This window comes from Prorops nasuta, unplaced genomic scaffold (genome assembly GCF_024137725.1).
Source record: "Prorops nasuta isolate Cenicafe-Biocafe unplaced genomic scaffold, Cenicafe_Pnas_1.2 PNAS00014, whole genome shotgun sequence".
Lineage (NCBI taxonomy): Eukaryota > Metazoa > Arthropoda > Insecta > Hymenoptera > Bethylidae > Prorops > Prorops nasuta.
In genome coordinates this window covers 4,104,910-4,127,086 of record NW_027116811.1, presented here as the reverse complement: position 1 = coordinate 4,127,086, position 22,177 = coordinate 4,104,910, and the positions used below count along the sequence as shown (strand labels likewise).

Genomic DNA, 22,177 nt, shown 5'->3' with positions numbered 1-22,177 from the left:
CATTTATACAAAAACTTCGGATATATTATTGTCGTTAAAAATACATCAGGTTTTGACATTCAGGTATTTTTTGTAGAAATGCGAACGCTGCGCGTATATATATATATATATATATATATATAGGTTTTCGCATATTTCTTCCGCTGTGCGAATCGGTTTTGATTAACATATTAACAGTCTCTCGTGAGCGGCGGTTCTTATTCGTAAATACATGTACGAGTGATGACAGTGCAGACGAATCTGATGTGTTTCGTTACCGTTATGTCTTCTTCGGGTCATGATTCGATCTTGCGGAGCGTAGGTTGTAAGACACTATATATATAATGTGGTATTTCGTTGCTTTCACACCGTACCAAAACTCTGGCGATTTCTCTCCCAGGATTATGCTAAAAGAGTGATAAAAATATATGATTTCCTACGATATCTCAGTGGTGGTAGTTGTTGCAATTTCGCAACTCGGACACGGCTAAAGTCATTTCCCAACGGAAGTAACCATCAGGCTCGAGAGCAAACTCGCAGAGTTAAACACACAGTGCACTGTCCAGGGCTACAATGATATTCGACAAATAAAAATACTTGGTAGTACTCGAGGTAAATAAAGCTATCTCTGCAAATGGCTAGAAAAGTTTGCAGCGGAGCAGCGCGAATTTGTAATTAAACTCAGACGAGGAGCTTCTTCGTGGGAACGGGATAGGAGTATCCTTCGTTGACTTCTACGGGAGCACTTGTGTGTACAACGGTGCTCGGAGGTGGTCCGTAGGAATTGCTGGGCAAGGAGCTGATGGAAACTTCGGGACCGGATGAGACCGTGTTGCTGACTATCGGGGTACCGTAGCTCGAGGATGGTACGCTGAAGCTCGGAGCAGGAAGAGCTGGTTGAGCTACCTCGTGATGAGCCACGTGAACTGGAGCGGAGTGCTGGTGGTGCACCGGTGCAACGTTGAAGGTCTGATGGACCGGAAGGGAGAGGGGAACCGAGTGGTGGTGCTCCACTGGCAAAGGTTCGGGGTAGGATTGAGCAATTGGCAGGGGCTCCGGAACATGAACGGGGTGGGAAACTGGGAAAGATTGGGGGAAGGAGTGAGCGACTGGGAAATGTTGAGGGTAAGAGTGGGCTACTGGCAAAGATTGGCTGTAAGAGTGAGTAACTGGCAGAGGTTGGGCAACTTGGACCGAGTGGTGCTCGGCTACCTGAGTCGCTGGCACGGGTTGGGACACGTGGAAGGTGGTTTGAGGCACCGGCTGGAATGGAACCGAGTGTGGCACTGCGTAGGATTGGTGAGTGTGTACCGATGGGAAGACTGCGGGCAATGGTGCACGGTGCACCGGCACTCCGTAACGTTGACTCAGGAATACGGGAGCTGATGGCTGCACGTGAGATATCACTGGACGCCTGAACTCCAAAGCTGGTCCCGGGTGAGGAAGAGCGAAAGGTGTTGGCTGTTCCACGTGCACGGGTACTCGATTCACCGCTGGTGGTCCATAAACGTAACCTCCGAATCCTCCGGTTTTCACTGGTGCCACTCCGGCGAATCCTCCGTGGCTGAATCCACCTGCATAGCTGGGTACTGCTGGTGGACCGTACGATGCCAAGCCTCGTTTCTCGTGTTTCTTGGCTACGTCTGCAGCTACAGCCGAGATGACCAACAAGGCAACCTGATGATGATATAGAATTTTTAACCTTATGGAGCAACTTCTATCTAATTGGATTATAATAATGATCTTGTGGATCTTTGATGCTATTATTTTTGTAAGAAGCAGAAGCTTGTGCGAGTATAATTAACAGTTTGGTGAAAGAAAGATTGGAATGAGTTTGAGGATCGTCTACTCACGATGAATGTCTTCATGGTGTGCTTAGTGTGAGTGGTGACTCCTGAATGTGGCTGATAGCTGACTTCTCAGCGTTTTTATACAAACTGACCGGGCTACGACTACTTTCACTGTAAGCTTGATACCGAACGCCCTCTGATCTGCACGAATCCATTCTAAATCCCCAAAATTCTACAATTACGTAAATGGGCGGACGATGCGAATAGGCACGAGGAGCAATCGAGCCGATCTACGTGAGAAAATGTTTAATTACAATTTTATAATTTAATAATTCTTCAGGATCAAATTTATACGTTTATAACAGTGAGATATTTAACACAGTGACTGTAAATGAATAATACCTCGTAATACGATTCGATCGATCGTCTACAATGAGAATCTTATCGAATCCCAGATTTTTTTTGTCATTTATTTATAACTTTATAAAATACTTGCAGAGCGAGATTTATGGTACGAGGTTTAATGAGGTTTCTGACTCCGATATGGTCTAACCTCGAGTACAAGGTAGCTTAAAGTTGAAGGATAATGTCTTTCGTTGCGTTATATTTTCTCGTAAAGTCATGCCAGACGGTCTTAGAGGGTTTTTGCCAATTAGAGTAATTTTCTGGCGCTGATGTAAAGAGAAAAATTCCCAAAGTACTCGGCCATACATTATGCTCTACCGTAGAAGCTGTGCCTTACTTAAAAGTTAGTTAGGAGGCCTTTTAGCTTTAGTCATCATAAATGCTTACATCTTATCACATAACTTTACGTCCTTTACTACCATAAACTACCTCTATACCTCCCGATGGGTATCTTGATCTTAATACTTCATTTCGTACGAATAGTTACATCACACGTTACACCGAGGACGAGAAGTACGTTACATAAACTCGTATTAAGGTAAATAATACAAGAATGGAGAAAATGCCTTAATTAGAAGCATGATTCGCTATTTGAGTGCGACATTGGCCAATTAGAAACGATAAAGATCCACGCATGAAGATGAATAAATCCGTCGAAAATTCCCTCTGCAAGGTATATAATATATCTATATTGCGTCTATATACGAGGACTGAAAGCCTTATTTCGCGTCGGAACATAGGGGCTTCCGATCTTTTCAGACGGGTAATTCCGTTCCAGTCCACTTTGCAGTGATCCCTTTGTCTCTCTGCTTCTCTCTCTCTCTCTCTCTCTCTCTCTCTCTCTCTCTTGCAAAATCACATCGAGATATCGACGTTCTCCTTTTTTCCATCGCATCGCGACAACCATGGCCGATAGTGTCTGACAAACCATACAAGCAGGATTCTCACGATAAAATCACACCTACGAGGCCCGTGTCCCCTCTTACACACACAAACACACACGCGTACACTAACCGAAGAGCCGTAGGAAGTTCAGAAAAGCCATGCAGCGCTGACAAAGGAACGAACTCGATCGTGAACGAATAATAATTCTTTTCGCCACTTTTATTATCGACTAATTAACAGGTTTAAATTAAAGTTCGGTAGCCTCTCGCTGGGTATAAATGGTCCAACAGTCTGGCGAAATTTCATTATCAAACGTAGCTGGGATTTATTCGGCGTCGTTAGTGCGCTTGGATAGTCGCGTAGGGATTTCTGCGAAAGAAGAAGAAAAAAAAGGGTAGGAAGGGGGCAAAGAGTAAATCATGATATCTGTATCTGCTGGGTAGAATGTGCAAAGTACGTCAAGACAGGGTGGGAGCTAATGTCAGAGATCAGAGGTAATCCGTTCTACGTAGCAATCGTCGAGGAGGATCCTCTTCTGGCTTCTAGTAGTACAGCTTCGATCTAGATAGTGGGCCAAAGGCGACTATATCCCCTTTCTCTCATTCGGAAGGATATATTAGCAGGAATTATGCGAAGCGTTTAGAATGACGCATTATGCTTACGCAAGCGCACTGCTATTCTTCAGAAACCGTGCTAATTATCCATTTGCTCGAATTATCCCATCTGTAAAACCCATATATATATATATATATATATATGGGTATATGTGTGAAATTTTTGGTGAACCTTACACGGTGATTTAAATAAAAATTGACTGTGCGGTGTATAATTGCGGATTATTTTACAATCCATCAAAATTTTCTAGTTGTAATAGGTATCGACAGATCTATAATTAATTAAGCATCTCCTCTTCCCCGCCACTTTCACCCGAGCAAACCAGTTTCTGCAGAAATTGAAAATATGCAACCTGCTCTCGCCTGAAATATGCATAAGCAAAGTAGATTTCGGACGTTACATTAATATTCACCTTTTCAGGAACTGTATTTATAAGTCCGTGAATAAATTAAGTATATCGATCCCACGGGCGAAATCGTCGAATGCAAAGGGTCATGCATATCTAAAACAGATTTATGAAAAAAATACTTCGGCGTCTCTTTGAAAAAAGTTTTCTGCACTCTTCGGCGTTTCTACACGCGCTCGTTTTTGCGCAGGATGCTAAATATATGGATGCGATTAGATTGGCTTAAATAGGTCGTAAAGAGCAGAAATTAGTCAACTTGTATATGTATATCGTACACCGTGTACACCAGCATCGTAGTCTATTCTGGCAATTGTGGAATATTTAATGCTGTGTTCATTCATCTCTACGACAATAACGCGTTTATTTTTTCCCCTCTATAGAAAACATCCTGTATCGACTCGATCTATCGCTGGTTTTTCTTGGAAATTCTAGCCGACGTAAGAAACGAGTGATATAAAAGTTTGTTCGCACGTCTCTCGTATCTCTTACGCAAGAGGTTATGGTTGTTTAGCGCGCGCGTGGTGTACGTAAAAATTCGCGGAGAGATCAGATGGGATTGGGTCGTAAACAGATAAGAAGTCAGCTGGCCACGTGTATCAGGATGGGCAATCCGTTTGAGCGATTCGGGAGCGTCAACATTGTTTTACGAGGTTCGCGTCATCGCGAAGGCCAAGGCGAGAGACAGGAGGGAAAAAGAGCGAGGGAAGAAACTCACTCCGTTCCATCCAGCTTCGCAGCAGTCGAGGGATATAAAAAGTTTCCCGTCAACTTTCCACGCCAGTCCAATGCGTTTACGCGTCCCGCTTGTTGCGCCGGTGACGCTCCTCGCAAATTGCGACTAGCGCCAATCAAACTTATCCGCGGAAGAATAAAGTCGCGATGCGATGCGACGGAATTTAACGCTTTGAGAAACGACGCATCATCGTCGAGTGGAAAGAATAATGCTGGGTCGATATCGAGAATCGAAGGAATATTTGTTCTAACATTCGATTTTTAAATCTTAATGAATCTCGTAGAATCTAATTGTTTCAGCACGTGTCAAAAATGAAAGAATTTCCGATGTTCTTATATATATATATATATATATAAGCAGGGGAATAAATATGTAAAAAGAATCATTCTAATATTTCACTCCCTTTCCGACTGGTCCTCTATAAGTAGTTTCAAGTTTCGTATAGTCGGAGCGAAGGAGTATTCTCGTTTCTTTGCACACCCTCTAAATTTTGTGCACGCATGTAAATGAGGCGCCAGCAAGCAATTCGCAGGAAGTGCTTGCGCTCGTACGAATGTTTTCGCTCGGTTTTTTCTCAGATCCCTCTCGAAGGGTCTTGCAAGTTTCCGTAAATTGCTGGCGATTCGTTGAACTGCTCCATAACCAAATGAATTTCGTCTGAAACACCGAGTAAAACGCGACGCGAACTCGCATCGGCCTGTAATCGTATTAAAAGGGACTCTCTCTTGCTCTCGCTCTCGCTCTCCTCTGCCCTCTCGAACCAACGCTGAAACTTTCAGGAAGAATTTAGGAGTCCAACAGGAGACTCGAGACGAATACATGAATGGGGAACAAGAGTAACAACAACGTCGGGTGGAACGGACGTTGAAAAGGAGCGAAAATGAACGGGAGAGAAATTCTGATGAGGAAGTTTCGTCACACTGCCAGAATATGTTAAAAATATAAAAGATTAATTAACTTTAACGCGACTTGATTAATTTTCAGGCAGATTGATGGATCACCGGATTGATTAATCTCAACGTCAACTGTCTCAAAATGGTAAAGCTCGAATGTATTTTTATTATCTTATCAGCATACACGAGCTCGTTAACTATTTCTCGCCAACATTTTATTTCACTTAAAAAAACTATTTATTAAGAATATTTCGAGTCACATGTATAGTTTTGCATAATGAACTTTTTATCCGGATTATTAGGCTAAACGACGGTCCTTAATTAACGTCACTCAAAAAATTGATGAATATTTTTGCTGAAATTTTCGTAAACGAATATAATCGTCGATCGAATTTTTGTTTTAATTATTCGAATTAGCGAATTTTGCAGAGAATGAAAGTCAATAATTATTTTCGGTGAAAGGCACGAATATATAATCGTGCGGATTTAAAAGGAATTAATTTTGGAAATTTGGTTAGAAGAGTTGAGAAAGACGAGGAGAGAAAAAGGCAAAATTTTATGGTATTGCAGGCAGACAACTCCTGTTCGCTCGTCTTGGCAGAATATTAATCTTCGTAATGACGTTGCTACAATGCTTCTTTTTATTTTTTTACCGCATGCCTCTTTCAAAATTGCTTCTTGACATGCCACACGGATACAATTTTATCGTACATCGAATAATCTGAACAAACCTTACCTCTCTCTCTCTCTCTCTCTCTCTCTCTCTCTCTCTCTCTCTCTCTCTCTCCCAATCTCTCTCTCTCTCTACACTTTGACGTACACTCATTCACTGATGGCATAAGAAAGCGAGAAACAATGTAGCCAGGGGGAAGCAAGCTACCGAAAACTAGCGACGTTCGTTCGCTGTGATCAAATTTTATATCCTCGCATGAATTATCATATTAATAATAGCGGTATTCAAAATAGTTCCTAGTTAGCACTTGGTTGTGCTTGTTTTGCATAAAGTTAAACATAATATCCCGGAAGCGTGTGTGATACAAGTAGGGAGTAGCAGGATCAAAGAGAAATTCGTTGGAAAATCAAGAAAACACGGTAGTTTCCCACATAGGATATTTTGGCATTATAATGTTACAGCTCGTTACGGTGTCTGGCGTCATGAGGGATTCATTGTCAGACTCGGCACTCTAGACATTGCAGACTGATGCCTCAGCTTAATTGGAGTGTTACATGCTCTCCGCTTTCCCTCAGCTGTCCCTCACTTCTATCCTACCACTGTAAGCACAACTTCAGCTAAAACTCGAGCATGAAACGATTCATGAACGACAAGATCGTTTTATCATTCGGTAATGAATTCGTTATTCTTACCGATATATATACATATACAAGCTTCTGTCCCATCATGATAAAACCGATTGCCATTTTTGTAGGCCAGAAAGAACGAAGGATCGATCAATTTTAAACCAACGTATACCAATAATTCCAATAAGGCTTTTACTGCTGAAACTTCTCCTAACGAAAGTTCATCATCAATGATTTGCCTAGATATAGGCATAGACGAGCAATTCGTTCATTAATTTCGCGAGTTTCTTAATGGACTCTGCGTGTTTAATCTGCAGCTTTCGAGTTCTACTTCTGCTGATGAAGAGTACGTACCGTTCTTAGGCCGGGAGCGAAAGCAAAGCCCGAATCTTAATGCAATGAGTAACATCCACAATTATCGTAATACCCCATTATAGTGCAACACCATCCGAGAGAATCCGCTATATATATATATATATATATATATATATATAGTATTTAGAATCTTATTCGAAAAATGAAAATGTATCGCAACATTCCTCATAAATGTACACCTAAACCAGAAAGTACAATTCTCGAACTATAACTCTCATTAATCCCTTAAGAGTGAAAGTAGCAGTGAATACTTTAATTTACCATTAGCGAAAATTCCTGCTGAAATAGTTTTTAACCGTGGAATAATTTCGTTGACGAAATCAGGTGCGGATAATGCATTTTTTGGTATGCACGAGCGAAAAGAAACGAATGATTAATGCAATTTAATGAGAGAAGGGGTATCGGTATATATATATATATATGTTTATGAATATCCCAAGATCAAAAGAAATATTTCCATGACAGGGTAGAAGAGAGAGGACGGGTTTTCGCAAGCTGTCGAGATCGAAGCGAAGCAAGCGCAGTGGCAGCAGCGACGTCGTCGTCGAGAATTCTTTTTTTGTTTCTCGTACACCCTTAGACGTGGTAAAAAAAAAAAAAAAGAAAAAGAACAGGAGAGAAAAGAAGGAAGGCCGCAGACGCATAATTAAAGGCATCTCGCTGCATGGGCTCTCACGAACCTGGTGCTTCGGGATATCGTTTGCCGAAAAATGTTGAAATTTGGCTAGAGCCTCCAAGGGCCGTGACCCGCACCGATACCAGCAACCAGAACGACAACTACGATGGCTGCGACGACGACGACTTGCTTTAATTAAATGCCCGTAATTGCGTTTCCCGCTAATTACCGCGCTCCCGTCGGAGGATCGTACCTTTTGTGAGTCGAAAAAAATTGGCGGGCCGCTGAACTTTCAGCAAAACTTCTTTTTTTTCAACGTCTGAAGGTGTTCAAGGGCCTGGTTAATTTTACAACTGCCAAGTTTCCTGCAGACCTGCAAACGATCCAGCCTGTTGGACGATTCCTGGCCGTTTGCGACACCGATATGACATCTCTTCAGGTTATTCCTCTGACGAGAGGAACCTGAAAGCGAGCAAAACACTTCTCTGCATACCAACGTTTATTTACAGACGCGTGTTAAAGTGTGTCGAGGTTTGTATAATTACGCAAAATAATCAGATCCTCTCCGGGTGTTACGTAAGATTCGTTCAGGACGTTCGGCAACAATCGCAAAATATTTTTCGTTCATTTTCACCGACGGAGATTCACCCGGGTAAATTACTCTTCGAAGAGTGCGATTGCTCTTCGAGTTTGACGAATAAGATGCGTGTCTATCTGCAGGATGATTGTCGAAGTGGTCGGTAAATTTTATCGACAGTCGTTTGGACAATGAGTCAAGACCAATTTAGCTACCGATATACGACGAGCATTCGATATTCATGCATAGTTTCTAGGGAAAAAAATTTCAGTTGGAGATATTGAGATCTTGACAGTATAATGGTCAGCTGTAAATCAGAACGACTTTTACTTTTTTACACTCACGCTGAGATGGTCCGAGGAGGCACGCTTGCATAAAATCCAGAGATTTAATTAGTTTTCAGGTAAGCAGTAATAGGTAACGAGCGACCAAAGGTTAATCCCATAATTACGTTCGTATTCGAGCGTGAGGAATTTTTTGCCCATCCAAATGGAAAGTTCGGCCGAATTCGAACGGATGATCGGTCGGAAATTAACGAGATCAATATAACTCGTATGAGAGCATCTAGAGCAATTTGCAGCATTCGGAAATAGCAGCATAGTTTTGCTCTCTATGCCTATTTGAACTAGAGTGTTCCGCATATTTGCGTTATGGCATTTGCTAATTCCATGCGCATAAACTATATGTATATACGTCGATACTCGTCACTCGATAATTTAATTAAATAATCTTTACAGTTGCGCGCGATGAAAACGTTGAAATCCTCAACAATTTATAGATTAAGTTTCTTCCAAGGTATTCCTTAATGGCCAATCATTGGTATAAGAGCCATCGGTAGTTTGTCATACGAACTAATTTGCAAAAACGTTTATCATCGTGAAACGACCGAATCGATTACAAATGCAATCTTTAATTAAGAAAGCCTGACGATTATACGAAACTCGAATATAAGCTCCTTCCCGATCAATATATGCATGAGACGGGCAATACTTAACAGTTCGACCTTGATAACCGATTAAAGAAGTCGCGTGGGACTTCCGTGTTTGTAAAAACCCACGGTTTTCGTAAGAATGAAAAAAAGAAGGCAAGAAGAGGCGGAGAAGGCTTTTTCGAGGAGAGTTGGCGTGTAAGGAGGTAATTTGAAGAAGTGTAGTTAACAAGGGGCGGTCGGTCGTGCAGTTTTTCTTTCTTCAAGCTCCGGAGACCTCTCGGGTTAAACTGGAATCACCCATGGACTGGGTCGTGCCACATTTCGAATCTCCACTTTCTTCACGTAAACCTCTCGCGTCCTTGGCCGACGTGTCAGGGATGAATTCGCCGGAAAGGCCAGCACTTCCGGTCCCGGGGGACTCGCATGTACCTATAGAAGCGCAGCCAACTTTCCTCGAGAACATCTCAAAGATTACGCCCCGGCAACTATCAAGCCGTAAACTACTCTCCACACGAACGACTAACAGCTCCAAATGGCAAAGTGCGAATACGTATAGATAGAAAACAGGCGATAAAAAAATTCCCATGAATTTATACAATCCAGTTTAACAGTCCGCATAAGACGTATCGCTATATATACTCGAGATGCCGGCACTCGGCTGATCATTTCCAATTTCAGGATCAAAGGAGAGAGCACAGGTAGAACGGGCACATTTCTCCGAGTGTTTCCCCTCATCAAATGGAACATCAAACAACCACAATGAAAGCAATACATTCGCTTGAATACACAAGACCACATGCAAGAAGACGTAGCAGCACCCTTAAGAATGCGTCGAAAGGCGCTCAATCAATTTAGAATCCGTCTGTTTCCGTCTCTTTTCTCGCGATCGAGTCAATAAATCCCTCAAAGGGGATCGTTCCTGTTGGCGCAGACGGGAATAAAGGCTAGGGGGGAGGAGCTCGTTTCCGGTCGTGCAATCTTAAAGATACCTCGATGCTGTCCGAAGTAGGTGCTGCTGTGCTGCTGCTGCTGGTGGTGGTGGCTCTCGCAGTGAAACGAGAGACGAGGCTGGCCTTCGAGGGTTCACACACACACACACAGTATACAGCACATACTATATATAAGATAATGGTCGCACGTAAAGTCGTAAGGGTGATCCTTCCGAGCGACACCCAAGGGACAGATATATTATTACTAAAGGGTAGGAAATTTAGAAGCCGCGAGCTCTCGATGAAGTGCGAGAGAGGCTGAGGTTGGTTAAAAGAGAAGGAGAGGGGGAGGGGGGGGGGGTGTGTGTGTGTGATAGCCAGGCTGGTACATGCATTAGTATAGAGCGAGGAGCGTGGACCACATTGCTCCTTTGAGAGGGGACCGAGACGTCCGCGGCAACGTTAATGCGTTGCTTCCCTCAAATCGATATGCTGCCTGTACGGAAGCTCCCAGCCAACGCTACGCGTTTAGGAAGAAGCATCATAGCGATCACCATCGCAGGGACCAACATCATCGTCAGCTTCTTCCCGATGCAGGGCACGTTAGCCCTGACTCTCCGGCGTCTTCTTCCTCCGTTCTGCGACTACCACTATATATACCACGCTATTCCCAAGATCCAGACCGCTCACGACCGGCCCAAATGAGATTACAGCCAGACTCGATTAGCTGTTACTGCGACGTCATCTAATTGTACGCGGGATAATTCGCTGCTGTCCTTCACCTGCCTCCTCGATGTTTCCATTGGAAAGAGCGTATATATAGCGACATTTACTTGTACATATGTACTCCCGTCAGCATTGTCGTTACACTTTATATATTTATCATCGCGACTCGAATAATACTCAAATTTATTCGTTCGTCGATCGAGCATCGGAAAGTTATTAGGAATTTTTCATCTTCGCCGATCTTGATAAGCAGACCTTTGGGAGCCGACGTTCGATGGCTCGCGGAGGATTCTCAGAAAAATATCGGACGCCCATGTACGGAGTGCTGACAACATCTTAATGGAGGTCAAGACAAGGTAGCTGTACAATGGCGAGTTCGCTGGTGCAAAAATGCAGAGGTACTCGGTGTACGCTCGTCCGAACTAGACACGTTGAAGGCGACATGAATCAGAACGTGCTTGCTGCTGGAGCACGGCAGAATGCAAAAGAACGAGGTGGTTCATGAAAGCATGCTCGCTTCGCAGTCAAGATAACTCTTCTGCTGCACAATAATACCAGGAACTAAGTATAAAACTGAGACGCGGTAATTTTTACGAGACACTCCTTAAACACGTAGATTACGATTCTTCTTCTTCTCTAGTGAATCTTGCTACACGATTAATTTAGTTATATACATATGACAATAGGAGGATTAGGTGCTTCGAGTTCCAAGTAAGGTACCTACGTCGGATCTGGTGTAATAACGTATAGGACTTTACGAATGAGGATAAAAGCTCAGTGTGGAGTGAGCTCCACACACTCATACTATTCCATAGCATTGCATGATATATTACATAATCATTCAACACATACAAAATCATACTATATTTATAAATTACGAGAACACAGCAGAGAAATAACAATAAGGTGTCGATAAGCTCCCCTCGAAACTTTTACCCCCCTCCACCCAAGGCTACACGCTCGCATGACAGGGTTGGGCTTATTGTTGGTAGTTAAGTGGCTCTCGCTCACGCTCGACTAATCCATCGACGAATCGACCAGCGAGGCACAAAGGACAGGCATAGTCCTCCGACCCAACGCAAACCTGCAGGCACCCAGTCCTTACCGACCTTACACTGGACGCGACTCTCGTTAGGACAACCGGTAACTCGCTACGCTGATCCTGAAGGACGTACTAGAACTCTAGAAGTCCCGCTGCTCCAACGTTTGATCCAAGTTTTTTTCGTAGCTCTCCTCCTCTCCCATCCCTGTCCCGTCCAGCGTGGAGCTCCTTGCCGCTGTCCAGGCGAAACGAAAATTGATACAACGCCTCGTCGGCCAATGTCTCTTTACCATTGTGAAACGATCCTCCTACCACGCGCGTTCCTTTTATTCACTCCAGCCTTCAATCGTAGCGCGATCAAATTAGCCGAAGGATCCCGTTTCAAAGCGGACACCCATCGATACGCCTATCGCTGCGATTAACGCGATATATCTCATTTCTATAGGAAAACTTTCGATCGCGCGTACCGAATCTCTGGAATATGCCGGTGGCAAGCTCCAAGCTCGATCCATGTACAAAACGACGCGTTCTGATTAATTATATATATATATATATATATATATATATATATATATATATGTGTATGTGTGTACACAGCAATACGCGTGAGAAGTTGCATTCTCCAAGATACACGTGTTCCACGGTGCGACACAACGCGACTCCGGGGCGATTATAACGCGCTATTTTCGGCAAGTCGGATAATCTTCTTTACCCAGCGTGCCGCGAGGGTGGCCACGAATTTTCGTAGGACGTATTTCGTTCCAGCAGCTGCAAAACACGTCCATCCTTTACGCTTGCCCAGTTTTCTCCTCGTTTTGTATCCTTCCGCCCCGAGTACGGGCTTCGGTATCCACACCTACCGCGCTGCTATCTCTCTCGAGAAATAAGTGCCGCGGATAAGCTTAAAAATGGCGAATTTTGGCGAGAATATCCAAGCCGCAATGTACCATCTGTTTATTTCAAGCATTCCGCATAAAAATTTATACAACTGTATACAACCAAACGATATGCACAGCTGCATCGTGTGCTTGCTTTGATAAATGTACTCGAAAAAGCCTGTAAAGATAAAATATATATATATATATATATATATATATATATATATATAACGCGATGTATGTATATGCTTCGGAGTTTTCGTCAAGAAATTTGTCTTTCTCTTTCTTTTAGCTATAAATTGCTCGGTTAAGAAATTATTCTTTTAATCGCAGCTTATATAAAATCAACCGAGCTGTGGTTAACGATTTATCCTGTACGACAATGGTTGAATCTAGCTCGAATTACGAGAACTTGATGACTGTTTGAGTGACGTATGGGTAAATGCCGTTGACACGCGAATCTCGAAAGCTCCGCTATAATGGACCGCTGGATTTTTCTTGATAAATGAGCTGTAATAATAGCCTTAGCATAAATAAATATGCCAACGTATCTATCTCGTCTAACGACACCCGCTTTCTCCGAATAAAAATATAGAGAAATAACGGGAGAACGAAAGGAGCACGTGTTATCGGCTGAAAATATTCAGTGATACACAATTTTTTATCTTCTCATTCGAACAATAATAAATCAAGGTGAGAGACAACTAATCGTGATGATATTTAGTGCGGTATCGAAAAGACTCGTGTTTAAATAAATGTGAAATCGAAAGTATATTATTCTCGTATAATTACCGAGCCAATTAAACACAAGCTTGTTAAGCCGAGGTATTTGACGAGTCGTGGGTAATTTTGTTGGGCATTTGTGCGAAATGCAAAGTGAAAAAATAACGCAATAGGTAAATATTTAATAGTATTAATCGGGGCATGAATAATGCATGGACTGGTGTGTCGCACAGGTTGTCCGGGTAACGACGCGGAGAGTGACGAGTTTTGTCCAGTTCGCTCCCATTGGACACCGGTGGAAACCGCGAGACTCGGTTAGCTAGCCGTTTGCAGTCGGCCATAAAAGCTTGATTAATTAGCCATGCCGTGCCGGGGTAGCTTTCGTGACGCTCCTCCACCTTGGCTTACGACCGATCGTGCTATTCCACTTCTCCCCCCCCCCCCCCCCCCCACCTTCGAGCTTCTTTAACCACTGACCAAATACCACCGAAAGAACTTGATTCAACAAAGCCCCGATCCACCTGGGATGATCAGAATTTTTATTTGATATCTCAGAAAAATCCAGAAAGGTCGTATTTGCTCGGATTATCCTCCTCTGTAATTCTATCTTGCCAAAGGACCTTGCGGCTTAATTTGATCCTGCTCGGGCAAAATCATTTCTCCTGGCCCGATTGACGATAAACTGGACTAAATTAAAGTTTAAGTAGATCGTGGGGATTCCAGTGCGAGAGAAATAAAGGAGAATTAGACGTCCATGCTTGAAAGTCATTGTATATATAGCGAAGAAAATCTAGTAAAGCTCTTGGAAGAAGCGAGAGTAAGCAGTTTGTTAGACGCTGCAGCGACCAAGCAAGGATCTCGTGGTTGTTCCCAAAAGTTTATAACTTTATCATAGATATTTTCAAGGACCTGGGAAGAATTTCCTGATGCAAAAGTTCCATCCTATCTTTCACACTCGCCCTAACCTTTTGGCGCTTCGACCCTCTTTGCTCTTCTCGCTTTTCCATCTTCGTCTCACGTTTCCACCTCGACTACCTGCTCCTTTGTCTCTCTTGGACTGTATTTGAAGAGGCAGGATTCTACCCCTCCGATAAGAATCCTAAAGCCAATCTTTCATTCGTACACACCAAGTATAAAGTCACACATTCTGATTTCTTACAACTGTGTATATGTATATATACATATAGAGCGACTGCATTGGTATTCTAAGCTTTTTACGCCGGCAAATTAATATGGAGTGCACGAGAGTTTGCAGACTCGTTGAGAAATTGAGGGTAGTACCTACTACCACACCTGTTATTCGTTTTTTACGAGCACACATTTTAAAATCTTCAATCGATTAGAAACTTCAAGCTGATCCTGTTTACGACGCCTTCGCTACGAGTTATGGGAATTCGCCCATGACCAGAGTGTTACGATTACATCGAGATATTCTGCGAGGGGTGAATAAGGTATAGGAAGGGCAGGAGAGAAATTCGTCCAGCACGTCTTCCGCTGGAATTTTATATTTCCCGCATCGTTAAGCGATACGTTGCAGAAAAGGGATTTTCTTACTGAAAAAAGCCTACCGTTTCAACCATGAAGAATATTGCAGCTTTCAAAGTGTTATTATGCATCGTCATAGCAGCACGCTATCTCGAGCAGAAGACGAGAATTTATTGCAGGAAATTAGGTGTTGAGATAAGGCTAAAAATATGCGATGGAATAGAGAAAGCGAGGCATATACTTATCATTTTGCGATCGCTCCGAATGGAACACCATATACGCAGAAATTTATTTTAATACAACCTATATATATATATATATATATATAGGTCTCCTCTTTATTCCAGCGAGAGAAGCGTGGAAGCTTCTCTCAAATATTGGATCAGCGAATGGTTGAAATTCTTCGGGCTTACGGGGGGGGGGGGGGGGTCTCTTAGCCAATGCAATTATCATGTTAAGTTCGTAGAAGAAAAATAATGTAGAATTCGTGAAAAGAGGATCACGCGAGAGGATATATCTCGCGTTTCGTTCGAGATGAGGTTGTCCCAGGGCCAAAAAATATTACGGCATTATTGAGAATAATAAATCCCCGAGGATGAGCCGGAATTAATTGCAGGGGCGATTGCAAGCAATTTACGACGCTGATTGCAGCTAAGATGAGAACCATCTTGGGAAAACCTTTCGGATAAGGAAGAAAAGACGTAGCTCCCTCTATAACTCTCTTGCCCTCTTCGTCCATCGATGTCTCTCGTTTCTTTCGCTCTCTTTCACTCACTCGCCTTCTCCTTTGAAGCACGGATTTGAATCTACGTTTTACGGCGCAATTAATTCCCCAAGGAGAGTTGCATTTCTTGCTCCGTCGGGGCAAGGAAAGGGATTTGCGAACGAGAAGGTTCGTGGGCTCCCACAGGGACTCGATACGATGGCCTAGAGAGAGAGAGAGAGAGAGAGAGGCCTCGATTCTGAAAGCAAGCTGCGCAGATATATATATATATATATATATATATATACGGGCGAAAAGAGAGACAGCATGAGCCAGCAAACCTTTTCTACGATCCAAAGGATACTCCAAGATTCTGTACGCGAATTATCGACGATTGCTAAGCGCTTCGCTTTTTCCGTTATCCCTGTGTAAAGTAAATGAATAAATCCGAAAATGAGTAACGGAACTATTCGAGTGGCAAGACCAATCCATCCGAACGAATCATTCCTTTCAATATTTTCATAAGAAATATGCTATTACTGAAAACTTTTCTGTATAATTCACCTCGACCTGGTATGTATACCTATATATATATATATATATATATATATAATATAAAGTGACAAAAGCAATAGGGTTTTCAGTCGCGAAGAATATCGTTCAAATTGAAATTGTTCAAATCGATCGGAGTCCTCCGGTTGTTCCTTTGGGACGCGGAGCGTTTATTGTTGAATAATTCGACAAAAGAATAAAAGAAGCCGCTTGGTTTTTATGATCTTTCCCGTGTTCGAGATGAGGGCGCAGGGGTAATCTGAAATTCAGGAGATTTCTATATCCGCGAAAGTTTCAGAGACGTCGGAGACTGCTGCCACACGTGTATAGCTTAACTCGCTTTGGCTACCTTAGCTTTGCAGATCTAGCATTTTCAGAGGACAAACGTGGATGTGTACCGGTGTGACAGGTCTGCAGGGGCGTAGCTTCTTATTCGCGCGAAGGGAAATACTGTAACCGGGTTGCCCGCCAGGGAAATTCGATACCAACTCTATCCATGTATATTTGAGGATCGACTTGGCTATGGCAAAGCACGACTAGGGCTTTCCCGGCCTATTCGCTACCAGCAAATATACATTTTCAAACAAATTCTACATCTGTAACTGACCTGCGATGCATTTCACCCAAGAGTCGTTATTTGTTTAAAAACAAAAAGGTACAATAATTTTCAGTTTTGCTCTTTGTAAACCTAAATAGTAGACTAATTCGAAATTGTACGAGTCGGTTGGAAAGTGTAGAACTAAATAGATAACGCTGAGAGATAGCATCTCGACTCTGCTCCCTTTCTTCCACAAATATCTTCCGTGTAATACCTTTCTTTAAAACGAGATTACGCTAGTTGTGCTGGCTGGAAATTAACAAAGGCCTCTCAAAAAATAGTCCCCTGGCGGGCATACAATTCGAAAGTGGCACGAGTTGCAACCAGTCCGATAAACAGACTGTTTTCCCTTGTACAACTGAGGAGAATCGTAATAAAAAGAGCTTTCCGGATTAAAAGTTGTTCGGTGCTACACAATAATCAGGGATACGAGCAAAGTTTCATACCGTAATTCGTCAGTCATTGGTTAGGGATTCAAGAGGAAATTAGTACACTTTAATATATATAGTACGTTTACACGCGTTTTAAAGCTAAATCTTAATTAACCGCGTATTAAGATGTTGCAGAGGCCCAAGTTCTGTCAAATTTAATCGTAGCTGTCTCAGGTTCCCTCCTGCTTCCTCCCCCCTTCTTCCTTCCTTCTGGATGAAGCTTCATCCAAAGCGTCAAACTTTCCGCGGATACTTGCCGGTGGGTAGGCGACGGTTGTTTACACGACCCTAATTTAATCGAATTCTCCTAATTCACCGACGCGTCCTTCAAATTTCAAGTTGAGCCTGACGAGTCTTCAGCAGGAGCAGCAGCAGCAGCAGCTTCTGGCCCTTGCTTGGCCCGATGTTGCAATTTGTCGAACAACGAAGATTGGCTGCATCGAGCAAATTTCGGAGCGTCTAGAATTTGCATATTGTGGACTTAGGTTGCCTTCGTGGATTTCACGAGTGCTCCTTCGAGGCTAAAGGGACACGCGATGCGTGCCAACGGTCGAAGGGACGTATTTAACTAAACTCCAACTCCAACTCCAACTATGGGATTCCAGTTCATGATTTACATTAAAGATGAGTCGTTTACTTAATCCGCGCTAGGCGATTGAATGACTCAGCCAGGACTATACGTGTATCGTTCTCGACCCTGAAAGAAACACGGATCCGAGCTTTGCCAAACTTTCCCGCTGCTTTTCCCGAAAACGAATAAAATATAACCTACACACACAGGTTATATATGTACGTTTATCGTTCCTGAGCCGAGATCTAGCCTATAGACGCGATATAGATATAACTATGTAATTCTGGTTCACTGGTGGGGTTGCGCGATGTTTATTCGTACAAAATGAAAGGGCTGAACACAATCGAGGACGATTATGGGACGACGAGGCGTTGGGGAGAGGAAGAGAGGAAAGTATTCGGATCTTGCAGGATAGTTACAACTGGAGGTATGCCGATGGGCGATGGGGGACGTACTTAACTGAATTGTAGTGCTAACGACGGAATAGTTCTGCCTCATAGATTATACGGTAGCATTTCTCCGCTGAAGGGAAGGATGGAAGGATTAGATTAGGAGCGTAAAATGACTGAAGGAGCGCTATATAGGTGAGGGAGAGCGGTGAAGGTGCAGGATGAGTATTAGCGTTACGGAGAGATAAGAAGTGGAGGAAGGCGCTTGGCTGGGGTGAGAATCGAAGTGAGCGAGGAGGGAGGAAGTGGGAAAGGCATGTGGGCTTTTTGGGGTGGAGATGGACGGACGTGGAGGCAGGCCAATAAGAGAAGGGCTCGCGCTTTCTAAAGGGACTATAATAGGAAACTTCCCTGAGACTCGCGTTATGCCCGCAGCCAAGTTTAGTTGTTTCGACACGGTTCCTGCTTTCAGCCTACTAGTTCCTACAAGCTGCTTGTCAATTCACAGTTATGTTTCTTACGAATTACCCTGTGTCTGTGGGCTGGGACAATAAGATACTGGAAAATCGCTTTAAACGTGAATTCGTTTGCTTGATCGGATAAGGAAGGGAAACTTTGAAATTGGACAATATTTTCGTGCGGATTAATCGATTGGGTACATTATTCGCTGCATAAAAAAGGCGCAGCGTAATAAAATTGCGAAGTAGCTACGCTTTTACGAGCAAAGTGTTTCTTTGATATGCAAAATATGCACGATCCCACCTCTTCTCGATAATGTCACATTTCAAACTTCCATTAAGCACTTAAAAATAACGTCATTATCAGACTTGTCTGATGCGCGAATTATTTGCTTTTCAGGAGGGTCCTTCGAATTCGCATTTCGAATTTCCAACAATCCAGTCTAGTTAGTGGAGGACTAGCAGTGAGTAGGGGCTAGGGGGGTGGGTGGGGTATTCGTCTTAGCGTACACGTGGCAGCCGAAACGGAGATTAGGTAATTTAAGGGAAAGGATACGCACATATATGGCAGGAACGCGTGGTGGATTTGGATAAAGCGATAATAATTTCTCATCGTTTCTCCAGAGACATCAAACAGTAAAGTTGGACTGTTTAACGCGGAGGAGCGGGCATTTAACAGACGCATCTGATATTCACTCCCCGCGGCGTGAAATTCGCTCTTTGTACAATTATTTATGGTAAATACGTTGAATTAATCCCAGAAGCCTGCTCTGACACAGTTAGCAAATAAACTGCTTCTGAATCAACGACTGACTAACAGTCCTGTCCCCAGATCTCTGTAGAAGCCAGAGGTTGTGCTCACTGACGAGGGTTCCGGATTACAAACGGAGCATCAGACGATATAAATTAACCAAGCACGTAGGTACCGAGCTGGCAAGACGGTTGTGTACCCGGAGCCGCACTAGCCATTCCGTCGTAGGCACATTTGCTCGGCCCCGAGTGCCGGTTGCTGATAAACACCGATTTGCATTGCTACCACTACTCCGATGCCATTCAACCACCCCCAAACTTCTTCGTCGCCCTCGCTCGTTCGATATGTTAATTTGCAAAAAAAAGAAACAACTTTCAACCCCCCCCTCCCCCTCCCTCGACGCTCCACACTCAACCCAAGCGTTATTATTATTCGAGAAAACAATCGAGCCAACCCCCTCAAGGGTTCATTTGCCGTTGTTTGTAGACGCGAACCGTGCCCCAATCGTGTTATCATAATACAATTCCCACTGCTTTCTTTTCAAGACACGTTCAATTAAAGTTTCAAGCTCGAAACTCGATGCCTCTATCGGATCCATCCGTCATTTCCTAATGTGACATTTGAAAAGAACTCTCGGAGTATTGGAAAAATTTTAACGAGGATTGAGAAGGACGAATCGTTGACAATGAAAATAAATGACGATTGATTGTTTCGTGACTGAAGATCCTAGTTTTCTCGTTACTTTCTTTATCATTTTTATACAAAAGAGAAATATACATATATATAGATAAAAGGAGAGCAAGATTCTTTCCCGAAGCTCAAATCCTGGCGTTTCTTTAAACGACGAGTCTTTCACCAAATTTCCATGGTCGAGTTTAATTATATACGTCATTAGCGAGACTGTTCTTTTCGATAAAGCTAATCATTATAGACATAAATCCTGTCGACAGTCGCGCTACACTTCCTATATATATATATATATATATACGTATCCTATATAGAGATCAATTTGTACGTCTCGTAGATCCTGACTCGTAGATGAGCGTGTAATTGGGTGGCCCAGATCCTTCATGGCGGGAGGTACACGCTTCATCGATATCTATGATGTTAACCGAGCCGTGCTTCCGTTCTGATAGGTCGGCGCATAATTATCCGAAGCCCGCGCTTCGCCTAATAGTCGCATCATCGTTCGATAAACATGTTATTATTGAACCGCCGAACGTACGTTGTGCAAAGAGCAAACTCTCTACCCCCCCCCCCCCCCCCCCGATGATCCAAACGCCGTTCAAATGTCGTTTTACGAGCTTCTCCTCGCCATTCCACAAACCAGCCGCGCGCTCACCGCTAAATTTGATCACCGATGCGGTTCGATGCTCGTGCAACTACGCTACACACTCGCGTTAAATCTACACGCTAAACAAACCTGTAAAACGTCGCTATTGCTCCGATCGACCTTGCCATTTGGGTAATACAGAAGCACTTGCTAGGCTATATACGAGAGTAAAATTTCATTTGCCCGCGACTAACGAATAACGGGAATTTTCGCGAGTTTTCCTTCTGGCTCCTGGCGAGAAAATGGTTGCGAAAACGTGACGGGGTCTCCGCACGGCGGATAACGCGATAAAGAGCGGATAATCCAGCTAGTGAGCTGACTAAACAGCGATTACATCCTTAACTTCTTCTCCTTTTCCCACTCGAGCATATCACGAGACTTATTCCGAGCTTAATAGCCATGAACTGCATTATACCAAAACCTTTCTTATCTTCCCTTATCAGCCACCTAACATTCTGCAAAATCTTCTAATAATTTTATCGTGCGTTAACACACGCCGTGAATATTTTATCCCGAATTCTTGGAATTATACGTACTGTCGGCTTGTAATAATAATAATGATACAACGCGTAAGAGATTTTCCCGCGTATCTCGCTATATACACACATATATATATATATACGCTTTTGCCGCAGAGTTCCTAGCTTCGCAGGGTTGATAAAAGAAGTGTGTAAAACGAGGAAGAAGCTCCGACTGCTAATGATGTGCTAGATGGACTATAAACCTGGAATTTCATCGGTTCTCGCCAGCACGAGGGAAAACGTCAGGTTTGATATCGCCACGTTTATTTATGGAGGGGTGGCAGAGGGGCAAAACTGCAGGGAACGTCAGAACGCTCTGTAAATAATCATTCCAGCGAGAGCTGCGAGTTCTCGTTCCATTTAGCGCATATATATATATATATATGCATGCATGTGCTGGTGCAGGGCGCAGCAACAAATAAATACATCTACGAAAAGTAGTTGCGGCTAACTTACGGTGCTGGCCAGAGGCCATAAATAAGAAAACTTGTGGCGTTTATGCGCGCATACTTGTAGGAACAACGCAGACCTATGTTTCAAGAGGGCTTTTCCGGGATATCGCGGCGTTTTCGTGAATCCACCG

At 43.3% G+C, this 22,177-nt stretch overlaps 1 protein-coding gene across 1 annotated transcript; it reads right to left on the bottom strand.

The window, feature by feature from the left end:
• Positions 1-660: 660 nt before the first annotated feature.
• LOC136778700 (tyrosine-protein phosphatase non-receptor type 23-like) lies at positions 661-1,970 on the bottom strand. Its single transcript, XM_066735799.1, has 2 exons — positions 1,833-1,970; positions 661-1,656 (listed from the first exon to the last, which is right to left on the bottom strand). Exons 1-2 carry the CDS (start codon positions 1,845-1,847, stop codon positions 661-663), a joined length of 1,011 nt encoding a protein of 336 aa, XP_066591896.1. The 5' UTR covers positions 1,848-1,970.
• Positions 1,971-22,177: the final 20,207 nt, after the last annotated feature.